Here is a 22,655-nt window from a genome sequence, read left to right as displayed (position 1 = left end):
AAAATTTTAATTTGGGTCAAAATTAAAATTATGGGTCGAACCCAATTAAAATCAATTTTAAAACCATTTCAAAATTGAAATTTAAAACCATTTTGAAAACTTGCAAATTGACCCAATTTTGAAATTAACATCGGACCCTTCCAAAATTTAAAATTGCAGAACAAGTCCCCTTTTAAAAAATTGCAAACTGACCCCTTTTACATAATTGCATTTGGGCCCCCACAATTACACTAATTGCAGAGTAGCCCCCGCCTCCAAACACAATCTGAACAGCCAATTTCAGAAACCCTAGAAATTCCCCTTCTCTTCTTGGCGCCGATAGCGACGTTGGAGCCTTGTTTCAAAAAATCAGGGGGCGGCACTAGCCGGCGCCGCCCCTCTTCTCAAGTCCACGCACGTCGCCCTCGCCCAGTGCAGCAGCGACTCGCTGCTGCACCAACTGCAGCGGGGCTCGCCACTGCAAGGCGAGTCCCGCTGCAACAGCGGCAGCAGCGACTGTTGTCGCTGCCCACCGCCCGCCACCACGCTGTCGGAAACCTTGCCGTCGACTTTCCCTTTTGTTTTTTTTTTTGTTAATCCGAAAATCCAATTTTCAATTTGCTAGAAAACAAGAAAAATATGTTCAATCAACATTTGATTATTCTATCATGCAAATCAATTCCTAACAAACACAAAGTAGGCTCTGATACCACTGTTGGGAATCTACTTATACATGCACAACGGAAAATTAAATTATTTCGATTCCCATCCAATAGATCTCATTGTGTTTGGTTAGGAATTGTGATAAGATTGTACCTTTTCCAGATCTGCAATCCTATTGCTTTTCTTTTCGTTCCACAACTTTGATTCGCCACCACAGCTGTCCAATTGTCCAGCCTCCAACGATGATCCACACAGAGAAAATGATTGCAGCCTCTAGGGTTTTCTCTTGTGCTAGCAAGAATAATGAAAACCTTAATGGACCTCAAACCCTAGTTATGTATTTATATAAACCCAAACAGGCTCGGTCCGGTCCGGTCCGGTCCAATAATAAATTAATCCAATTAATTAAACCCGGTCCGTGAATTAATTAATCCAATTAATTAATTCGAAAATATAAATAACAAATCCAATTAATTAATTTATCCAACGATTGTTAAATTAACCAATTGGAAATTTTGCAATCTTCCAATTCTCTTTTGTGTGTGACCCATTAGGTTCCCGACCACGATGCCTAACGACGTGAAATATTATTTTGATCTAATCAAAATTGATAAATTAAAACACCCCTTTTAATTTATCGTCAATTCACATTCGCCGTCCCTGATTGACATCTAGCAATGTGTCAGGGCAATACATGTGACGGAAAATGTCACGTGGTATGACAAAACCAAATTCGTTCGTTTACCGTGAAACTATAATCCCTTCGTCAATATGATCCGATCAATTACGAGATATGGAGTTGTGTCAATCTCGATCATCGATCATATCTTCACTCCACTATTAAGTCAATATAAATCGAAAACTCCTTTTCGACTTATGAGTACACCTTGGCCAAGGATTTCATCATTGACTTAATTGAATGAAACGCAGATCATAATCTCCTACTATCTAAGAGTGACGAATCCTTTATTGATCAATCACAACCTTCATACGATTCTTGACGTACCCGAACGATGTCGTATTAGCGGCCCTTTTCAGAGCAACATCCAACACCGCCAAAGTATGACTGTCCTCATATAAGGTACCATGACGACCTCAAGTCAAAGGACCAATTTCACTACCGAACGTTAGAGATTAACCACCGACACTCAGATAGTTATCCATGTGGAATCTCTCGACGGGTCTCCAATGTTTTGTTCTATAACAAACATCAACGTGTTCATTTAAGTGTCACCACACTTTAACTTGTGAGATCAGCTACTTACTTCACAAGTAAGAAATGCCACACGTGATGGTCTATCCGTAATAACGATATCCGTATCTCGTTATTACTTACGACCACGGATGATTTAAGATTCAATCTGATGTAATTTGTATCTCACAATCACAACTCCTTGTGATTAACAAATTACAAATATTTGAATCTACGGACTCTATTATTTATTTAATTGTCTATTAATTAAATAATAGATCTGCCATTTAATTGCATTAATTATATATAAAAGTATTTATGTCCAAAGTCGATTGGACCTAGGGCATAATACTTACAACTTGTCACTCTGTTCCATCAATTTTCCAACATATTTGTCATTGTATCTCGATGGTCTTGATACAAATAGCTTACCGATGGGCTAGAGTAAGTATAGTAGAGCTCTGATAAACCAAATAAATAGCGAGAAGACTGTCAAGAAAGGTATTTATATAGACCCATTAAGATGACAATACTTGAACTATGGTATGGACTTAAATCTCTTGAACTATGGTATGGACTTAAATCTCTTGATCTTAGACGCGTAACTTTCTGGAAGATAAAATTGCCTGTCTATATTTCTGATTGTCTATAATTGTTAAACTACTTCTAATCACGGGTCTCAGTATCCTAAATTTGAAATGTTATCTACTCAGTTTGACTACGTTTTGTATCAATGTTCTGTTTTTGAATAAACTTTAATATAGCAACTAAGCAAAGTTGCCTCGTACAGAAACAGAACAAGAATTTTATACAAAAGAAAGTGATTGGGGCTTTACATCTTTTTTCCACAAGTGAATTGCATGATGAAAATGGTGGGTATCTTGTTAATGACACGTGCTTGATTGAAGCTGAAGTATCTGTGTCAAATACCTTTTCAGTTTCAACAGATAATGTAAAATTCTCTTTTTGTTTGAATTTTAATTTTGTTTGATCCAATGTTTTATTTGCATGGTTCGTAGTTTGATTTCTAATTGATTGTTGGGTCAGCCTATGGATTCTTTTGTTCCTCTTGATCCCTTGGAATCTATCTATGTCAAGGCTGAATCCTTTCTCAAGTCCATACCTAAGAAATCGTTCAGCTCGGCCATTGATACTACATGTGAAGTGCCTTTGTTCAAAGACCATGCAATTTTGGCAAAAGGATTCTTTAACAAACTGATTTCATTTCCTTTAGATGATTTGGTCGATCCCAGGCACGAAACTGCAATGATAGAGTCCTTGTCTATACTTTGCAACAACCTTTCTTTGATTTCTGACGAACAGGCCAAAGAAATTATGAGTTTGAAAGCTAATTTTCCCTCAACTATACAGGACTGGAGAGACTCGGTTCAAGTTAAGGTCAGCGGCAAGCATCTCTGTTCTACTTTTGAGAATACCATCAATTTGGTGGAAGATTTAGTCAAAACTGAAACGTGAATAAAGACTAAACCCGAGGAGTTGAATAACAGAGAAAAGGAACCTAAGAAGCAACTAGAAGGACTTAAAAGCAAAAGTCGACAACTCAAGGAGAAAAGAATAGAAATATCGAAGCAAACAAATCAAGCTTATGCTCTTGCACAAGAGCAGTCTAGCAAAATTGAAGGCAAAGAGCCAGTGGTGGATCTTTTAAACAAAAAGTTAGAGGATTGAAATTTAAATGGGCCTCCATTAAAGCTCTCTTCACTTGAGTTTTAGTTTTGTTGCTTTCTATGTTGTGTAATTCTGCTTGCACCAAAACTAATGTTTTTCAGAAAACTAGATTCTAATCCCTTATGTATGCTTTGGCTAGGACATCGTTGTGACTCTTTCCCTTGTCCATAACTACTATGAGACATGATGATGATTACTGCCGAACTTGTACGGTCTATAATGACGTCTTTCATAAGATGGGCAGGGTTATTCTTTACTCATGTACTTTCTACTCTGCTCTTTATAGCAAAATCAACTTTTCAATACTACTCCTGTTTGGCTCAGATTTTAATTTGAGTCAAAGTCAAACAATCATTATTAACCATATCTTTTCATGAGTCCTACAACTTTTTTGTCACACATTTCAAAAACTTCTTTCAAAATCTACTAAAAATCTAATTTTAATCCCCATTAAACATCATCATTGCCTGAGATGTCTATGTCCACAAGGAGTCTCAAAGCTGCTCATTAATATTTAATAGAGCTTTGCATAAAGTTTTCTCTCGTTATATGCATATTGTTGATTTAGTCATATCAAACATGCCATAAATTCATATTTGTTGAAACCCTTATCAAAACATAATTAATCAAGTTCATTCAACCATTCATATGAAAATTCCTTAGGCAGCTATCACGTATATTTGTTTTTTGAGTTGAACTATCTTATAATTATTTGACCTAGCTCTAATATTTTATTGATATCAAAATTCAAATAACAAACTATCTCATTTGACCTTCATACCCCTACATCTTCCTCATAATGACTCTTCAATGAAATGAATTGCTCCATCGATGGCTCCACAAACTGCAACCCCTCATTCATTCTCTCGATTGCTACAAAAAATCAGTAACCATAAACATATTATGAACAAATCTTTGGGGGAAAAAATAAGAAAACGCAAAAAACAAATATATAATCATACCATCCTTTAAGAAAAGCTCATGGTACGAGGGAGACACGCTTGGAAGCGTCTATGTTTTACTTCCAAATAAGTTCCTTTTCAAGATTATACAAATTTTCTAATTACACATAAGAAATTAGATATTCAAAATGATCAAACAAGCTAGTAATTTGGAAATATTATCATAATAATAACAATATTAATTTAAAGGTTTAATAACTAACTTATTTGCTCATATTTTTGAAATAGCGTTCATCATTGTGCTATTTATCTAGAGTGTAGGACTATCACGATGTTGATCTGAGAGCCTTTTTGGTCATAACATATGGTGCCTTAAAATTTAAAGAGTAAATTTTTTTATACGTTCCAACGAACTCTTTAATTTTTGGTTTTTATTATTTTTTTCAAACAATGTTTTATTGTTTTCTTTAATGTCCAATTAATATATTGTTTTAGATGACGAAAACTAAAATATTAAATAATGATCTAAGTAGTAAAGCATTGAATGTAAATATCATATTAGACATAGTTTAATATCAGGGTTAAAACCAACAAATGTGCCCATCGTAACCCGGCTGATTAAACTAGGTTCTGCTTCAATTTACTTGTAAATTTAGTCACTTATCTTCAACTTGGTAAATTCACAAGCCCCTCAACTTTGATCTACTTGAAAATTTGATCAATTTGTTCACTATTATCAATTTAACTTATGAGTTTGTCGACCTTAAAATTGATAAGTAGATGACATGTAAAAGCATAATTTTAGTCATGCAGTAATTTTAATATCCATATCAACTCTTTAATGTGGCATGGACATATTGGATAGTCATACGTAACGTTTAATGTTCACGTAAACATATTACATTAGTTAAATCTACAAAGGGTTCATGAAATGACTAGATTTGAGAGGAAATTGAAGTTGAGTGATTTAATTATGGGAAAATTTCCTAACTAAGAGTTTAAGTATCATTTTTTTTCTTATTTTTGAAATATTAAAGTTCCAGTATGAATTTAGAATGTTGAATACTTAAAGTATGGTATTGTGTAATTTTCACTTTAATTATATTAAAAAAGATAAGGATTTATAGAATGACTAGATTTGCAAGTAAATCGAAGTCGGTGATTTAATTACACAAAATTAAAAGACGTGTAATTTATAAGCAAATTGAAAATGAATGATCCAATTGTACCAAATAGAAGATAATTGATCTAGATGCACATCTACTCAATTTTGATAACAATTGAGATTTTTTAGCTCTTATAGTATGGACAACCATCCTAACCAAAAGAGCGAGAAAGAAGCCGAATTCAACGTTTATTCTTTTATGACATTCAAGCTAAGCCGATGTGCTCGAGTTAGTTTATAAGCTTAAATTATTTATTTTAAACTGAACTGTGTTTACTTATGTCAATAATAAAATTTATAAAAGGAAACATTACTTACATAAGGTGGTTGCAAAGTATAATTTCAGAATTAAGAAATTAGGTTTATTATTTCAGAAATCAAGTTTTAATTAAAATTCATTAAATAAATAATTAATTTAAAAATATTTTATTAATTAATTCTCGGTTACAAATTATCAAATTAATGAGTCACGTATTATTTCTCAATCACAAAATTTATAAGTCACAATATATTTAAAGATCATAGATTATTAAATTAATAGGCCACGCATTATTTTTCAGTCACAAATTACAAATTTTATAGATCACAATTTATTGATCAATCACATATTATCAAATTAATAGGTTACGTATTATTTTTCGATCACAAATTATAAATTTTATAAATCATAATTTATTTCACGGCCACAAATTATTAGATTAATTGATTATAACTTAACAAATTGTGAGTCACGATTACAAAATTTATCTGAATTTTCACTTTTTAGTTTACATATTTTTTATTGGTCACAAATTAACATATTTTATTGATCGCAATCAAGCAAATAATTAATCACAAACACTCTTTACCTACACCCACCCCACTCTACCCTCAATCACCACAATGATAGCCTCACTAGCACCACCACCGAATGCAGATACCACTCCAAAATCACTGCACAACCACCGTAAAATCATATCCAAAATATGAGAGCACCGATATTCAAAAACTGAATCTCTCCATTAACAACCTTACATTCGAAAATGTAAATTTTCAAACAAGCGATTAGTGATCATGGGCTCCACTACATTGCGTCGAGGTCTTGGAAGTGGAGGCATCAGAGAAGCGCATGTGTGACGTGGCGCCACCTCATCTGAGTCTTGTAACACGAAGTTCGGATTTGGAGATTGAAATGGCATAAAACTTCAAGAAGACGATCAAAGATTTGCTTCTCTATCGAATGATTGACACAAACATTAACACACACCGATCGATCAGGGTAGTCGTGTGGTGCACACAACGTCACTTTAGAACAGCTCATGGCTCTTAAAGCAACGTTGTAAGCAACTAAGCGCTACTCAGACGATGTCTTCGATGTAGGGATGGCAATGTGATACGTACAGGATAGCTCAACCTTTCCCACCCTCGTTCTGTTGAGTATTGTTGTCACTTTGCCCCATCCCCATACCCGATTAAAATAGGACAAGATCGGGGGCGGAATGGGGCAGGTTCCCTGCCTCATTTATCACTCCATTTATTCTTTTTATGTATTTTATTTTTTTATGTCATTAGTTAGCCCTTGTTTGAGCCATATTATTGGAATGAAAATGCATTTTTGAATATTATATTGATGAAAAATGCGTGGTTAAAAAATAAGAAAATATTTTAGATTTGAGTGTAATATTATTTTATTAAAGAATGTGTGGTTGAAATAATATCAAAGCATAGTTAAAAATATATATTTTTCAAATAATGTGATTCAAACAGGGCCTTAGTAAGTCATTGTTTTATTCTGATTATTTTCAAAATATATTTTTTCTCTCTGTTCTTTTCAACCATAAATTCTTCGATAAAATAAAATTACATGCAAACGCGGAACCTTTTCTTATTTTTTAACCATATATTTTTTATTAATTTATTATTTCAAAATGCATTTTAATCTAAAAATGGTGCTTAAAGAAGCTTTAATTTTTCATTTTGTTAAGAACAACTCGTGTTCTTTTTAAAAATGATGATAAATCTTTTATTTTTGTTTGATAAAAAATTTAAATTTGAAATTAACTTTAATTGGGATGGGGAATAAATTTGGTTGGATGGATTGGAGGTAAGATGGTTATGCAGATTGATTTAATTTTATAATATTATTATTAATATTAAAATGTGAGATTATCAACTGATTTTTATATAAACAAACTAAACTAGATTTTTAAATTTGAAACTTAGCTCTTGTTTTATCATCATTTTTCTAAAATTCATTTTTTCAAACTCGTTTTCAGCTAAGCATTTTTTAATAAAATAATATTACTCACAAACTCAAATCTTTTGCTTAATTTTTAACCACATATCCTCTATCAATCTATTATTTAAAATGTATTCTTTCCATTCAAAATAGGGCTCAAACAAGATTTCAATAACTCTACCTCCACGTAATTTCCAGTTTATAAAATTCAAAAATTTGAATTGACATTATGGGCCATAAGATTTATGAGCATGTGGACTTAATCGGACTAAAGTCCAAACCGGAAAGGAGATTAAACCCCACAATTGAAGCCCTAGCTCCTCCAGTATTCCTCTCTCCCCAAAACGTCAGTACAGTATTGGGATTAGGGTTTAGTTATCTATTTTCTTACCCAGCTTACTATTGAAGAATTGAAAGTTTGGGATGGGCAAGAAAGAGAAGAAGGTGAATGCATCAAAAGCTGAAAAAGTTTCGTCACCCGAGGAAGAAAAAGGAAAGGGGAAGGCTCCAATTGCAGAAGTGAGTACGGACGATGATGAAGAAGCCAATGAAGACCTCAGTTTGAAAATCGTTCAAAGAGCCATGCTGCGAGCATGTAATGGTGGTCCTGAAAAAGATAGGGTTTCTGAAATTGTTACAAATCTCAAGGACGAGAAAAGGATAAAGGAAAAAAACGAGAAGAAAAAGAAAAAGAAGAGCAGGGAAACGGAAGCTCTCCCAGGAGATGTCGTAAGTATTGAGCTTAGGTTGATTTTGCGGGAAAAAACAAAATTTAGGTGTTTTATTTGGAATTTAATGGGCGAGCTCTCTGTTAATAGAGAATAGAAATTGGTTAAAGTCTTAGCAAGTAATTTACTTCAATTTATAATTTATGCCCTTATACTTTTTTATTTATCGTTTGAGTCAGGATTCAAGTGAATTAGATGCGGGTTTCAAAACCTTTATCGGCGAATTGTTCCTGGTAGCATGAATCATACATGGTCTTTTATATGTTACTGCATTTATTTTTGCCTAACATTGGTTAGCTGAATTTTTATTTATTTATTTTTATTCTGGGAGAGTAGTGGAATTGAATCATTGAATGCGCAGTTCAACCGTTAACTTAAGCAATATGCTAATCTGAACATGGTAACTTAACTTCACATCTACATATTCTTGGAGAAATTTCTTGACTGGAAAAATGTCCTTGGAGACAAATTTTCTTTGATAATATATATTCCATAGTTAATATATATTTTCATTATTATGTTTCTTTTCTTTCCTACTGAAGTATATAGTGATTTACATTTGCAAACTTCTTTTGTTTATTAGCAGTTGCCTTGAGATATTAGCTTTTCTGATGGTTGTTTCATTCTTTTTGACTTTTGTAGGAGGGTCATGAAAAGGGTGAAGAGAAGTCCGGGAGTGATAAAGCTACTGGGATTGCTTATGAAGCAGTTGAGGCAAATCCTGCTGAGATGTCAGATAATGCTGTCCTGAGGAAGCTTCTTGTGAGTTGAAGTAATTTGTTTACAAGTATCGCTTTTTAAGATATCCAACCATTCCATTCAAAAAGGCTTAGTTCGGGGTCTCTGTTTATTATACGTTGTTGTGACCTCAGCGGGGATCTAGGTACTTTGATCCTCCGGACAGTTGGGGAACATGCTATAATTGTGGTGAAGAGGGTCATACAGCTATTAACTGTACTTCAGAAAGGCGCAAGAAGCCTTGCTTTATTTGTGGGAGTTTAGAACATAATGCCAAGCAATGTTCCAAGGTGTGTGACCAGATAATTTATTAGTTGCCAGCTTACAGACTTGCTTCCTGTCTCGTTATGGTTCTTGTTGCAACTTATATTAAATTCCACACACTATGATTTACTTTAGCTAGAATGACCTAAATTTAAATATGTATACTTGTGCTTGTTCCTGTGGGAAAAATAGGACCTCTCAATTTCATATAGATGTTTGGTTCAAAGTAATATCTTCTCAGTGCTAGAATGCTTGCTGGGTGATAGACTGATTGTGGTTTTGACTTTTCATTCCCCCTTCGCTTTTTATTGAATAAATCGAAATAACTTGGCATCATTTAAATGTTGAACATCGGGAAGGGAGAAAGCATGTAACTGGTATGTATGTCATGGATGCAAAAGATGGGTTTCTAGTTGCCCGCAGATGATATTATTACTGTGGCTGAAAAATCTAGTCACTACACATGATGGCTTTATATTCATTTCCAAAACTGTAATATTTAAATTACTTTATTAAAGAGGTGAAGATGTGTGGTCTCTTTTCCCTGAAAATTTTCGAACTGTATAGAGCAGATTTCTATGTGGCAGAGTTATCCCAAACTAAAACCTTTTTGGAATAATCATTCATAGAGTAAGCATTCTTGATCTGTATTTTGGGGTTTTCGATGAGGAGTTTTGGTTCTTGCAGGAACATGAAGTTGGCTACTTTACTCAATTGTTATTCTGTAGAGGAATGTGCGGGATGTCATTTTCGAAAGTATTGCAAAGATAAAGCCGGGAAATTCATTACAATCTATTTTAGGTTGTGAAAATAATGATATGTAATCTCTTGCTGCAGACTGGTGAATGATGTCCATAAAATCCTGCCGAGCACTTTAGTATTTTTCTGTGGAAGTCCTATTGTATTCATGCACATCGATGCCATAGTTCATAAAATCCACTGTTTATAAGTGATCACTAATGATCTTGTGAATGGCATAAACAGTATTTAACTTCTGAGCATGAATATCTTATGCTTTTTATTTGGTCTGCTTTGCTGGTATTTTATTTTATTTTTGTCCTGTACAGAGCTTCCTCTAGATTTCAATTCTTGTGGGATTTTTATTTTTATTTTTTAATTAAACAGGGACAAGATTGCTTCATCTGCAAACAACAGGGTCATCGTGCAAAAGATTGCCCTGAGAAAAGCAGAGTGGAGTCCCCGAGTTCTAAGATGTGTTTAAAATGTGGAGAGTCTGGACATGATATGTTTTCTTGTAGGAATGACTATTCTACTGATGACCTCAAGGTTTGTGAGTCTTCTGTTGTTTGAATTTGTATCAATTGTATATTTTTAAAGTTATTTAAGCGTTGCTGAATAATTTTTTCACCATTCCTTTTGATCTTTGCAGGAAATGCAGTGTTACATTTGCCAAAAGTTTGGCCATCTGTGTTGTGTAAACTATACTGATCTTACACCAAGAGAGGTCTCCTGTTATCGATGTGGTCTATTGGGCCATACTGGTTTGGTGAGTTTACTTGATTTTATTGGTTAAGTTCTTAAGTTCACTGGTTTATTTAGAAGATGAGCATTTAGAACTCAAATTTAGTACTTGTTTGAGAGAAATTATAATCTCATTATGACTTGAAGTCAAAGTAACCACACATTCACAACTATTACCTACTTATTATCTATACATTTTTTGGGACCCAATATTCCTTTTCGTTATAATCCCATTATAATTTCTACCAAACAAGCACTTAATGTAAGTATTCAATAGTTAATTTATTTGCTGTAATGTCTTCTATAGCATCAGTTTTAGGCTGAAGCTTAGTTAATTTTTATGTTCTTGTTTGATATGCTTTGCGAGCAGCCAAGTCACTAAAATATCAAGTCACGAACTCTTACCACTTTCTGTATATCAGTTTAGAGTAGGATCTGAAGAAAAACTTACTCTTTATATTCTTAAGGACAATTCATGAACTCAAGCCAGCTGTGCCAGTTCTTTATCAATTTAGGGTGTGTTTGATTACATTTATTTTCCATGGAAAATATCAGTTTTCCATCCAAATTCCTACTTGGAGTGTTTGATTGCTATTTTTTTCCATGGAAAACATTTTCCAACTTTTGAAAATATGCCTAATTTTCCTTGTTTTTAAGGAAAACATTTTCCTTGGGTAGAGGTGGTTTTTATTTTCCACAAAAGATGGAAAATATTTTCTTTTCTAGGTGATATTTTCCATGTCAATCAAACACACTCTTAGATCTTTTGAGGGGAGAATTGTAGCTGGCAGCTGGGGAGATGGGTTTGAGAATTGGCTACAAAATGCATCTAATAGTCTTGTTTAGCTGCATTCCTTGCTGCACTCTTTCTGATGTGCATATCATTACAGTGGGCATGTTGAACACATGCCACTTATTTACACGGGATGTTGTTTTAACATGAGTGGGCAGTGTCCTACATATCTCATGTTGCAATCTCAACAATTAGGAGGACTACTTCAAGTATACCAAGGGACTGACCTAAAGTAAAATCTTTGGCAATATAAGCAGCTTCAATTTCATTTCGCTTGCTGTTTGATTTACGAGGTTCCTGGCATTCTCTATTGCCTGATCAGTTGGTTTCTTTTTCTTATTTATGCAGGCTTGTACAGGGTCCCGAGGGGATACAACTGTCACTGGATGGGATAATTCATGCTACAGGTGTGGGGAAGTTGGACATTTTGCTCGTGAATGTATCACCTCAAAAGTATGTTTGGTTCCATTTTTGGCCTTTAATTATTCTTTCCTCGTGTCTTTTCACAAACTCTGAATTCCATCTGTTGTCTTATCTCTGACGGGGAACCTTGTCTTTATTTGTTTTCTCATAGACTGTCAAGAGAAATAGTGAATTTTCAACCCCCAAGCAGAAATCTACTAAGAAGAATAGAGATCTTAAGGAAGTTAAGTCTGCTCCTCATGATCTTGGCAGTAGTTATAAAAGAAAAACCCAATATGAAGGAGGATATGCGTCGACTTCAAATGCAAAACACAGAGGTGGTTGGATCACTGAAGACCCCGGAGATTATAGTAGCAATAGATACAATGAAAATACTTGGAGATCTCCTGCAACACCGAGTCACAAAAGAGCCAAGATTTTTAATTCAATTGGTGAGAGTGCTTCAAATTCTCATTCTTCAAAAAATCCCCATAAACATCATTTTAGAAATTCGGCTTCAAATGGGTCAGCCAAGTTTTATCGGCAGAGGTTTTCTGCCTCGCGATTTGGCAACAGCATCTATGATGGGACTAGAAGAGATTATGGTTGGTGATAGTGGAGTATAATATATCAAGAATGCTGGTTGTTTGGGCATTTGCTGCATCCGGACATCTGCTCAGAGAAGACATTCTTTGCCTTCTGGTAGATCATATCTTATGGATTCATTAGGTGGCTCAATAGAAAGTCTCGAGTCAACTTGGTCTGTGCTTAAATTATAGCAAGGAAATATCTCAACATAGCACGAAACCTAACTTAACACTGGCCTTGTGTTCTCCCCTCATTTTTTTTCGCCAATTTATTGTATTGTATTATATTTCACTGTGAAGCAGCAGTGGCAGTAGCAGTAGCAGTCCACTATATCAAAGTGTGCACATTTGAGACATATTCTGGACACTTCTGTTCTTAAAAAAATAAAAAAATTTCTTGCCCGAAATGCCCTTAATTTCAGATTAAAAACATTGATCATGTAATAATTAAAGGCTTGAAATTATTATTAATTTATGTAAATTAATTGCTTAATTGAAAGTCTTTAAATACGTGTTTATCAAATTTATTATAATCTGAGAATATATATTTTTTAAAAATAAGAATTTCTCAAAGTTAACCACTAATTTTAAACACACATGCTATTGAATTTACAAATTTTCAACCACTTTTATTAAAATTTACTAAAAATTTGATTTTAATTCTCGGCAAATAGGGGTTAAAATTGAAATATCTAATACGATTAAAATGTAGTGCACTTGAAAGAAACAGTATTAATATAGCCAGCTTCACCATATTTCACAAATCCTATATTTTTCGATTTTGTCGTAGAGTATTCATAAAACACACCATTGATTGAGAGCGTTCATAGTTACTAAAGATATCAAATACCACCGTGCCACTGTTTGACAGCCCTTTTTTTTTGGGGAAAAACAATGGGTTAAATAATGATTTTTTTAGAGAATGTGTGGTTAAAAACTAGAAAAAAATTTGATTTACGTGTTGAATATTTTATTGTGTGAATGTATTGTTGAAAATGAATATATAGAAAAAAGATGATCGACTCAATGTTTACCATGAGTTTTTAAAATGAGTTTGTTTCAAGGATTTGATTTAATTTATTCCGAGCTTGCTAAATCAAAATTTTTGCAGGATCGTCTTGGGGAAATCCAAGATAACAATGGTACTTACGTCATAGAAGGAAAATATTTCAAAACCTTGGAGATTGCTGATTGATAATTTTCATTGATCTGGCAAAAGTGTATTTATACAAGTTTAGTAGACACATTTTACCAAATTTGAATAGTTTCTGCTTTATGAATAGAAAGCATGGACGCGTTTTATAAATTTTTCTTTATTGTATTGTTCAAGCATAATATTGCATATTGAATGCTTCTCAACTCTGACAATAAATGATGAATCGAGTCCATATTTGGCTCACTCGCCAATGCTACCCTCAATCATTGTAACAGAAAGATTTGGCCCCATTCACTAAAATATATGGGTAGGTCTTTCTTCGAGCCTTGGGAAAAGAACTTCACCTCGTGGAAATAAAAAAACTTTTCCGTCGATCCGTGATAAGTTGAAAGCATGAGAATATATCATTTGAATTGGAGTTAGACCATTAAATAACTCGAGAGTGATTTTATGAGCTTCCCTTAACTGTATCGCTTGATGCAAGGATGAAAAAAAGAATCGATCTGTGATGTAAGTCATGCACGATTTTATTGATTAGGCATTGCTTCTCCTATTTGTCGTTGATGAGCGTGGTTTTAATTATAGTCAATTTTCTAAATATATAAAAAATCAACTCCCCTTAATTGGAAGATTATTACGAAGTCTTACATAAATATTCCGTTAAGTCCGAGATTCATCTTGCAGAATATTTTGATTTTCGGCTCCAACTTATTACAAAGTGGACGAGCGTGTCAAAATATATAATTTTGAATAATTAAAATAAAAAAGAAAAAAAGGAAGAGGAAAATAAAAAATAGAATAATAATATTTGCAATCGCTCACTACAGCAGTTGTCCTACGTGATATACACATGGCAGGTGATTATTTGATACATTAATGAATAAAAAAATTACTACATTAATATATCAAATAATCACCTACCGTGTATATATCACGTAGGACAATTACCACAGATAACGACTACGAATAGCATTCCTCAACAAAATATACCAAGCGGGTAAAATTAAGACAGAACACGACAGAGAGTATATAGCGCTTCACTCAGATATTCGCGTTCTGAAAATCGTCAAAACAATTCCCTCCATTTTACTTCTACACCTTCGCTCTCCCTCTCTAAAAGGAAGTACGAGTCAATTCGTATAAACTATTTCAACTGGTGAGTCTCTAATATTTGAAGCCCCAAATCCATTATTTGTTTGAAATCTCGCCCCAGTTGTTTTAGTCGACCAGTCTATTTAGAACCCTAGGCTTCAATTTTGTAATATACTTCAGTATATTTTTTGAACTGGGTTTACTTAAGTTCTAATCATTTTCTAATTTTTTTCGAGTTGCAGTAGTTTTTAGTTTGTTCTGAACATGGGTTTTTAATATTTCCTGCTTGTTAGAGTTTTGCTGTATTCTGATTAAGAGTATTAATTTTTGAATATATAAATTTTTAAACCATTCTTGTTTCGGCCTTGACTATTATTATTATTATTATTATTTTCACTGCAGGAGTGTTATAAACATCCTCGATCCTCATCATGTACATCAAGCAGGTAATTAAGTACCTGTCTCGTTTTTCCTTTTGTTGATGATTTATTTTTTATTTTTATTTTCCAATTATATGTATATATATTTTTGTGGTGGAATATCTATTGTAGGTTATAATAGAAGGATTTAAGAGTTACAGGGAGCAAATTGTAACTCAACCTTTTAGTTCCAAAGTCAACTGTGTTGGTAAATGATATTATTCCTTTTTCAAATTTCTTTACGTTTTTATGTTAATTTCTTCGTAAAATATTTTGATTTAAGAGCATTAATCTTCAGGAAGTCATTTGTATTCAATTTATTCAGTTAATAAGTTTTATCCGTTCTCCTGCAGTTGGTGCTAATGGGTCTGGCAAGTCTAATTTTTTCCATGGTAGGCTTAATTAAAACTTTACATCATGTCTGCATTAATGACCATAACTTGGCTTTCTCTTACTAGGTATTTTTTTCTGAATTAAATAAAATGCTTAACAATTACAGCAATACGTTTTGTGATAAGCGACCTATTCCATAATCTACGCAGCGAAGAAAGGCAAGCATTGCTTCATGTATGTTTTGCAGTGCAATGGTTTTCAACCAGTTCTTTTGCCAGTTTTGCTAAACTAGTTATGATGATTTAACTGAACATTACTTTTCACCCTTGGCAGGAAGGTGCAGGCCACCAAGTGTTATCTGCTTTTGTGGAGATTGTATTCGATAACTCCGACAACCGCATTCCTGTAAACTTTGCTTATAAGTTTATATATGTGTCATGCATATTTGTTAAAAATTGCCCTGCACTCATTATTTTGTATTCTCATGCATTTATTATTATAATAGTCATCCAAATGCTTGAAACTCTGCTGTGATAAATTCTCTCACACAATTAAGCTTGAATTATTAATTTATAGCCGATCCCAAATTTATTGGGATTAAGACTTAGTTGATTATCTCATTTTTCCATTGATCATGAATTATTCTTTTTGCACTTCCTTACTTCTTTATACCATAATAGGAACCAGCTCCAGCTCTGTCCTTAGGCTAATTAGCAATATCCGTGGCCTGCTGAGGATTAAGTACTATGATGCATCGACACGGTGTTGTGTCGGAGTGATTTTTAAAAAAATACTTATGCGACACTTCGCCTACATGCACTTTAAGTTTTTAAAATTCTTCATTTGTATAGTATAAATTTAATTTTATACTTGTTATTTGATAAAAAAATTGTGTTAAAAAATATATATATAATCTTTCTATAAAGAAAAATGATCATGGTAGAGTATCTGAGAAGCACCGATATGTGTTGGACGTGTATACGGATACGCTATTCTAGTTGAAGTGTCCGTGACTCCGTGCACACAAATTCAATATGATGTTTAATGTTTTTATGTTTCTATATTAATGCACATTAGAATGATTTACTTTACCTCGTAGACTATTTAAAGAATAAGGTAGCATTGAAGTTGATCTTGATGAGCTGTGGGGGTTTACAATGATTTCTCTTTTCTAAGTTTTAGTTACCTGGTGTCTATTTATATGTGAATCATGCCATGGGTCAACAGTATGATAATATCATGTGTTCTGTATGTGATGGAATTTGCTTAGTTATTGACTTAATATAAATCTTGTAATAAAATTCGAATTTGTATGCAAACGTGCGTAGTTTATCATAGTATTTCAGTTATATTTTCATTATCTCAAACTATCCTGTATGTTTGATGCATAACGTGTTTACATGTCGGTGAGTCTCTAATATTTGAAGCCCCAAATCCATTATTTGTTTGAAATCTCGCCCCAGTTGTTTTAGTCGACCAGTCTATTTAGAACCCTAGGCTTCAATTTTGTAATATACTTCAGTATATTTTTTGAACTGGGTTTACTTAAGTTCTAATCATTTTCTAATTTTTTTCGAGTTGCAGTAGTTTTTAGTTTGTTCTGAACATGGGTTTTTAATATTTCCTGCTTGTTAGAGTTTTGCTGTATTCTGATTAAGAGTATTAATTTTTGAATATATAAATTTTTAAACCATTCTTGTTTCGGCCTTGACTATTATTATTATTATTATTATTTTCACTGCAGGAGTGTTATAAACATCCTCGATCCTCATCATGTACATCAAGCAGGTAATTAAGTACCTGTCTCGTTTTTCCTTTTGTTGATGATTTATTTTTTTATTTTATTTTCCAATTATATGTATATATATTTTTGTGGTGGAATATCTATTGTAGGTTATAATAGAAGGATTTAAGAGTTACAGGGAGCAAATTGTAACTCAACCTTTTAGTTCCAAAGTCAACTGTGTTGGTAAATGATATTATTCCTTTTTCAAATTTCTTTACGTTTTTATGTTAATTTCTTCGTAAAATATTTTGATTTAAGAGCATTAATCTTCAGGAAGTCATTTGTATTCAATTTATTCAGTTAATAAGTTTTATCCGTTCTCCTGCAGTTGGTGCTAATGGGTCTGGCAAGTCTAATTTTTTCCATGGTAGGCTTAATTAAAACTTTACATCATGTCTGCATTAATGACCATAACTTGGCTTTCTCTTACTAGGTATTTTTTTCTGAATTAAATAAAATGCTTAACAATTACAGCAATACGTTTTGTGATAAGCGACCTATTCCATAATCTACGCAGCGAAGAAAGGCAAGCATTGCTTCATGTATGTTTTGCAGTGCAATGGTTTTCAACCAGTTCTTTTGCCAGTTTTGCTAAACTAGTTATGATGATTTAACTGAACATTACTTTTCACCCTTGGCAGGAAGGTGCAGGCCACCAAGTGTTATCTGCTTTTGTGGAGATTGTATTCGATAACTCCGACAACCGCATTCCTGTAAACTTTGCTTATAAGTTTATATATGTGTCATGCATATTTGTTAAAAATTGCCCTGCACTCATTATTTTGTATTCTCATGCATTTATTATTATAATAGTCATCCAAATGCTTGAAACTCTGCTGTGATAAATTCTCTCACACAATTAAGCTTGAATTATTAATTTATAGCCGATCCCAAATTTATTGGGATTAAGACTTAGTTGATTATCTCATTTTTCCATTGATCATGAATTATTCTTTTTGCACTTCCTTACTTCTTTATACCATAATAGGAACCAGCTCCAGCTCTGTCCTTAGGCTAATTAGCAATATCCGTGGCCTGCTGAGGATTAAGTACTATGATGCATCGACACGGTGTTGTGTCGGAGTGATTTTTAAAAAAATACTTATGCGACACTTCGCCTACATGCACTTTAAGTTTTTAAAATTCTTCATTTGTATAGTATAAATTTAATTTTATACTTGTTATTTGATAAAAAAATTGTGTTAAAAAATATATATATAATCTTTCTATAAAGAAAAATGATCATGGTAGAGTATCTGAGAAGCACCGATATGTGTTGGACGTGTATACGGATACGCTATTCTAGTTGAAGTGTCCGTGACTCCGTGCACACAAATTCAATATGATGTTTAATGTTTTTATGTTTCTATATTAATGCACATTAGAATGATTTACTTTACCTCGTAGACTATTTAAAGAATAAGGTAGCATTGAAGTTGATCTTGATGAGCTGTGGGGGTTTACAATGATTTCTCTTTTCTAAGTTTTAGTTACCTGGTGTCTATTTATATGTGAATCATGCCATGGGTCAACAGTATGATAATATCATGTGTTCTGTATGTGATGGAATTTGCTTAGTTATTGACTTAATATAAATCTTGTAATAAAATTCGAATTTGTATGCAAACGTGCGTAGTTTATCATAGTATTTCAGTTATATTTTCATTATCTCAAACTATCCTGTATGTTTGATGCATAACGTGTTTACATGTCCTCGAATCTTTTGTACTTTTTTCTTGGGTTCTTTGAAATTCTTTCATTCTGTTTACAGGTTGATAAGGATGAAGTGCGTCTTAGGAGAACTATTGGTGTGAAGAAAGATGAATATTTTTTGGATGGAAAGCATATTACGTGTGTTTCTGTCATTTTCTTTAGATTAAGAATTTGTTATTCTTTTTCTTTTCATTCCTTGCTGCTGGCCTCCTTTGATGATTGCTTGACACGCGATAGTTGCATATTTTCAGGAAGACAGAAGTTATGAACCTGCTGGAAAGTGCTGGATTTTCTCGTTCTAATCCTTATTATGTTGTGCAGCAGGGGAAAGTATGGTGATTTTGCTTTATAATTTAATCTTTGCTTGGCTAAATTTGTGCTTATCCTTCTGATTTGTTTCACAGATAGCATCATTAACACTGATGAAGGACTCTGAGCGACTTGATCTGCTGAAGGAAATTGGTGGGACACGAGTTTATGAGGAGAGACGACGTGAAAGTTTGAAAATCATGCAAGAAAGTGGTAAATGCTGCTTGATTTGTTGTTACTTCTTACAGGTAATTATATGTACTCTTAACAGTTATCTGCTAAACAGGTAACAAGAAAAAGCAAATTAGTCAAGTTGTTGAATACTTAGATGAGAGACTTCGAGAGCTGGATGAAGAGAAAGAGGAATTGAGAAAATATCAGCAGCTTGATAAGCAGCGAAAATCTCTTGAATACACGATCTATGACAAGGAACTTCATGATGCAAAGCAGAGATTGTCCGAGGTTTGTCAAACCACTGTAAAGTAGATATATAAACAATCCTGTGTGATTTCAACAAAAATGCTGTCCCTTGAATTTTAAATAATCGATTGGGATGCTTTTTGTGTTGTGTTTTACTGTTTTCCTGGTGGGCTTCAAAGAACTAGGTCACTTGGGAAATAGACTTTGCAAGCCATGCTCCTAATTTTTGCTGCAAGATCAGTGCTTACACAGAAGTCTGCTATCTTCTCTCTATCCATTTGCAATAGTCTTTGCTTACTTAACATCGCTGACTTGAATGTTACTGTGTGAAGCTGTACGTGATTGTAATTAAATTGGACCAACTTTGATTTGTTTTGGCCCAACACATAACACGAATGCTTGTTCAAGGTCCATAGCACCAAAAATATTTCGAAACAACAAAAAAATCGACAAAATAATAAGTTTAGCATAAATTCAGGGTCCATTCCATGAAAATATTTTGAATCTGATCAATAACTAGCGCATAATAATTCAGTAGTTTCCAGAAAACTTTATCATGGAAATATTGTTACATGAACAAAAATATTGTTACATGAAGATAATTATTATTGCGGTTAATATTAAGCCCTTGTTTGATCCACATTATTTTCAAAATACATTTTCCTCTTTCTTCTTTTCAATCACACATTCTTCAATACAATAATATTACAAACAAACTCAAAACTTCTCCTTATTTTTTAACTACACATTCTCCATCAATTTACTATACCAAAATGCATTCTTAGCCAAAAAATGGGCTCAAACATGCTCTAAATCTCATTTTTTGAGACATCGTGAATAGAAAATGTACTTGTGACCAAAGATCTGGCTTTGTTCGCCATATGGCTTTCAGGAAAGTACTTTGTTGTGCTTATAGGTGCATGCTTTTGTTATTAGTGTAAGTACCCTTTCAGTAGATGTGCAGAAGTTGCAAATTATATCGGGGCTTTCAATGGCCATGTCATGTATCATATCATTGCAGTAAAATTTCAAATTATTGCAGATAGAAGAGGCTCGTACCAAGGTGTCTGAAACATCTATGAAGATGCACAATAGTGTGATGGATGCCCATGAAAAGTCCAAGGAATTGGATAAGTCACTTAAAGATCTGGGTAAAGAAGTTCAAATTTTAAGCAAAGAGAAAGAAGCAATTGAGAAACAACGGACAGAAGCTATTAAGAAGCGTGCAAAGCTTGAGCTTGATGACAAAGACCTGAAAGAGAAGATCACTGGCAACACCAAAGCGAAGGTGTCCACATTCAACCTCTTAATTATCATTTACCACTCCACTCCTGGGAGCGTGTGTTCAAAAGGAAATATAGTAGCAAGGTGAAATGTTTTGTTGATAATGTACTTCATTCCAGGAAGATGCAGTGAGACAGCTTGAGCTTTTGGAGAAAGAAATTCAGGAATCTACTGGCGAGCTCAATAGAATCATGTATTTGCATGGGGATCAGGTCAAAAAGGAGGAAGATTTGACACGAGAGTATGTCGTGCTTATTAGTATTTACGCTCAAGAATTTTGTGACAAGTGATCGTCTCAATTTGATATTTATGGTAGCAGAATGTAATTTGCACTTCCAATTCTAAAATATGACATTTAAGTGCCTTCTTTGTTGCAACTGAATTTGCTGATTTTGCCATCCCACTGGGTCACTCCTATAACCCTATTACGAATATATGGTAATCCCACAAAACATATTTGAATTCTTCTAATTTTTGCAAGTTATTTATGCCCAACTAATTAAACTGCATGTTATTGTCTTGTTGTGTTGTAGGAGCATGCTTCATGCTCCTTAACTTGTATCTTTTATGGTGTGACCATGCACACTATATTTGTTGTTTATCTACTTGATGCATGTCTAATCACATGTATACTCATAATTGCTGAACTTTTATCTGTACACAATAACCAATTAGGCCTTATTCTTAATAATTTTTGGATCAGCTACATAAATTTATTCTTTGCTACATCAATAAATATCACAAATGTTTAATAGATGTTACTCCTTTGAGAGAGAGAGAGAGAGAGAGAGAGAGAGGGGGGGGGGGATCGGCATTGAAGATGTTATAATCTCTCTATAAACTCCATTTGCTGCACAATAAAGGAAGGCCTTCTACATGTTTATGCATCCTTTAAGTGCTTTCTTTATGTTTTATGAGAAATAAATGTTACATGTGCCACTTTTCAAACACTTGATACCTATTGATATTTTGATTTCTGAAGATATTATTTTAATTGATCTGATGTAGAGAAATGGCTTTACCATATCTCATGATATTTCATGGGACTGTAATATGTACTGCATGAATATAGTAAATACTCTGATGAATGTACATGCCGTGGTACATAGGATTATGAAGCGTGAAAAGCAACTTAGCATGCTGTATCAGAAACAAGGTCGTGCAACCCAGTTTGCTAGTAAAGCTGCTCGTGACCAGTGGCTTCAAAAAGAAATTAAGGACTATGAGCAAGTTTTATCTTCAAATCGAGCACAGGTAATTATTGCTAACAGTTGTATATCATGTATTTGAAACGTTAAATCTGGCATATGTACCTTGTTGGGTTTAAGTAGTCTGGCTTCC

At 33.5% G+C, this 22,655-nt stretch overlaps 2 protein-coding genes across 4 annotated transcripts in view; both read left to right on the top strand.

The window, feature by feature from the left end:
- The first annotated feature begins 8,094 nt into the window (after positions 1 to 8,094).
- Positions 8,095 to 13,209, top strand: LOC111391293 (protein AIR1-like). 2 transcript variants are annotated; one of them, XM_023016470.1, is made up of 7 exons: positions 8,095 to 8,537; positions 9,179 to 9,298; positions 9,409 to 9,564; positions 10,664 to 10,825; positions 10,929 to 11,045; positions 12,162 to 12,266; positions 12,388 to 13,209. In XM_023016470.1, the coding sequence occupies exons 1-7, from the start codon at positions 8,232 to 8,234 to the stop codon at positions 12,826 to 12,828; spliced, it is 1,407 nt and encodes a 468-aa protein (XP_022872238.1). In that variant the 5' UTR covers positions 8,095 to 8,231; the 3' UTR covers positions 12,829 to 13,209. The 2 variants fall into 2 exon arrangements, with proteins under 2 accessions (XP_022872238.1, XP_022872239.1); XM_023016471.1 differs by lacking the exon at positions 8,095 to 8,537 and adding an exon at positions 8,634 to 8,769.
- A 1,756-nt stretch (positions 13,210 to 14,965) lies between these two features.
- LOC111391292 (structural maintenance of chromosomes protein 3) overlaps positions 14,966 to 22,655 on the top strand; it is a 16,741-nt gene continuing 9,051 nt past the window's right edge. The window contains exons 1-13 of one of the 2 annotated variants that reach the window (XM_023016468.1): positions 14,966 to 15,114; positions 15,453 to 15,496; positions 15,602 to 15,677; positions 15,823 to 15,861; positions 15,969 to 16,036; positions 16,136 to 16,207; positions 19,360 to 19,439; positions 19,553 to 19,631; positions 19,706 to 19,823; positions 19,897 to 20,072; positions 21,073 to 21,318; positions 21,434 to 21,555; positions 22,424 to 22,568. In XM_023016468.1, the coding sequence (XP_022872236.1) occupies positions 15,482 to 15,496; positions 15,602 to 15,677; positions 15,823 to 15,861; positions 15,969 to 16,036; positions 16,136 to 16,207; positions 19,360 to 19,439; positions 19,553 to 19,631; positions 19,706 to 19,823; positions 19,897 to 20,072; positions 21,073 to 21,318; positions 21,434 to 21,555; positions 22,424 to 22,568 (1,236 nt within the window). In that variant the 5' untranslated portion in view covers positions 14,966 to 15,114; positions 15,453 to 15,481. Of the gene's footprint in view, positions 15,115 to 15,452; positions 15,497 to 15,601; positions 15,678 to 15,822; positions 15,862 to 15,968; positions 16,037 to 16,135; positions 16,208 to 17,546; positions 17,591 to 17,695; positions 17,772 to 17,916; positions 17,956 to 18,062; positions 18,131 to 18,229; positions 18,302 to 19,359; positions 19,440 to 19,552; positions 19,632 to 19,705; positions 19,824 to 19,896; positions 20,073 to 21,072; positions 21,319 to 21,433; positions 21,556 to 22,423; positions 22,569 to 22,655 lie in introns of those variants that run through there. The other variant, XM_023016469.1, reaches the window with a different exon arrangement.

Source organism: Olea europaea, unplaced genomic scaffold (genome assembly GCF_002742605.1).
Source record: "Olea europaea var. sylvestris unplaced genomic scaffold, O_europaea_v1 scaffold773, whole genome shotgun sequence".
Lineage (NCBI taxonomy): Eukaryota > Viridiplantae > Streptophyta > Magnoliopsida > Lamiales > Oleaceae > Olea > Olea europaea.
This window is presented reverse-complemented; position numbering and strand designations above follow the sequence as displayed.

What these genes read in the sequence shown, in the direction of transcription:
- LOC111391293 (XM_023016470.1), top strand. Translation starts at nt 8,232, where the DNA reads ATGGGCAAGAAAGAGAAGAAGGTGAATGCATCAAAAGCTGAAAAAGTT. An exon ending in AAGCTCTCCCAGGAGATGTC is followed by an intron (nt 8,538 to 9,178) that starts GTAAGTATTGAG and finishes TGACTTTTGTAG; the next exon opens with GAGGGTCATGAAAAGGGTGA. An exon ending in CTGTCCTGAGGAAGCTTCTT is followed by an intron (nt 9,299 to 9,408) that starts GTGAGTTGAAGT and finishes TTGTGACCTCAG; the next exon opens with CGGGGATCTAGGTACTTTGA.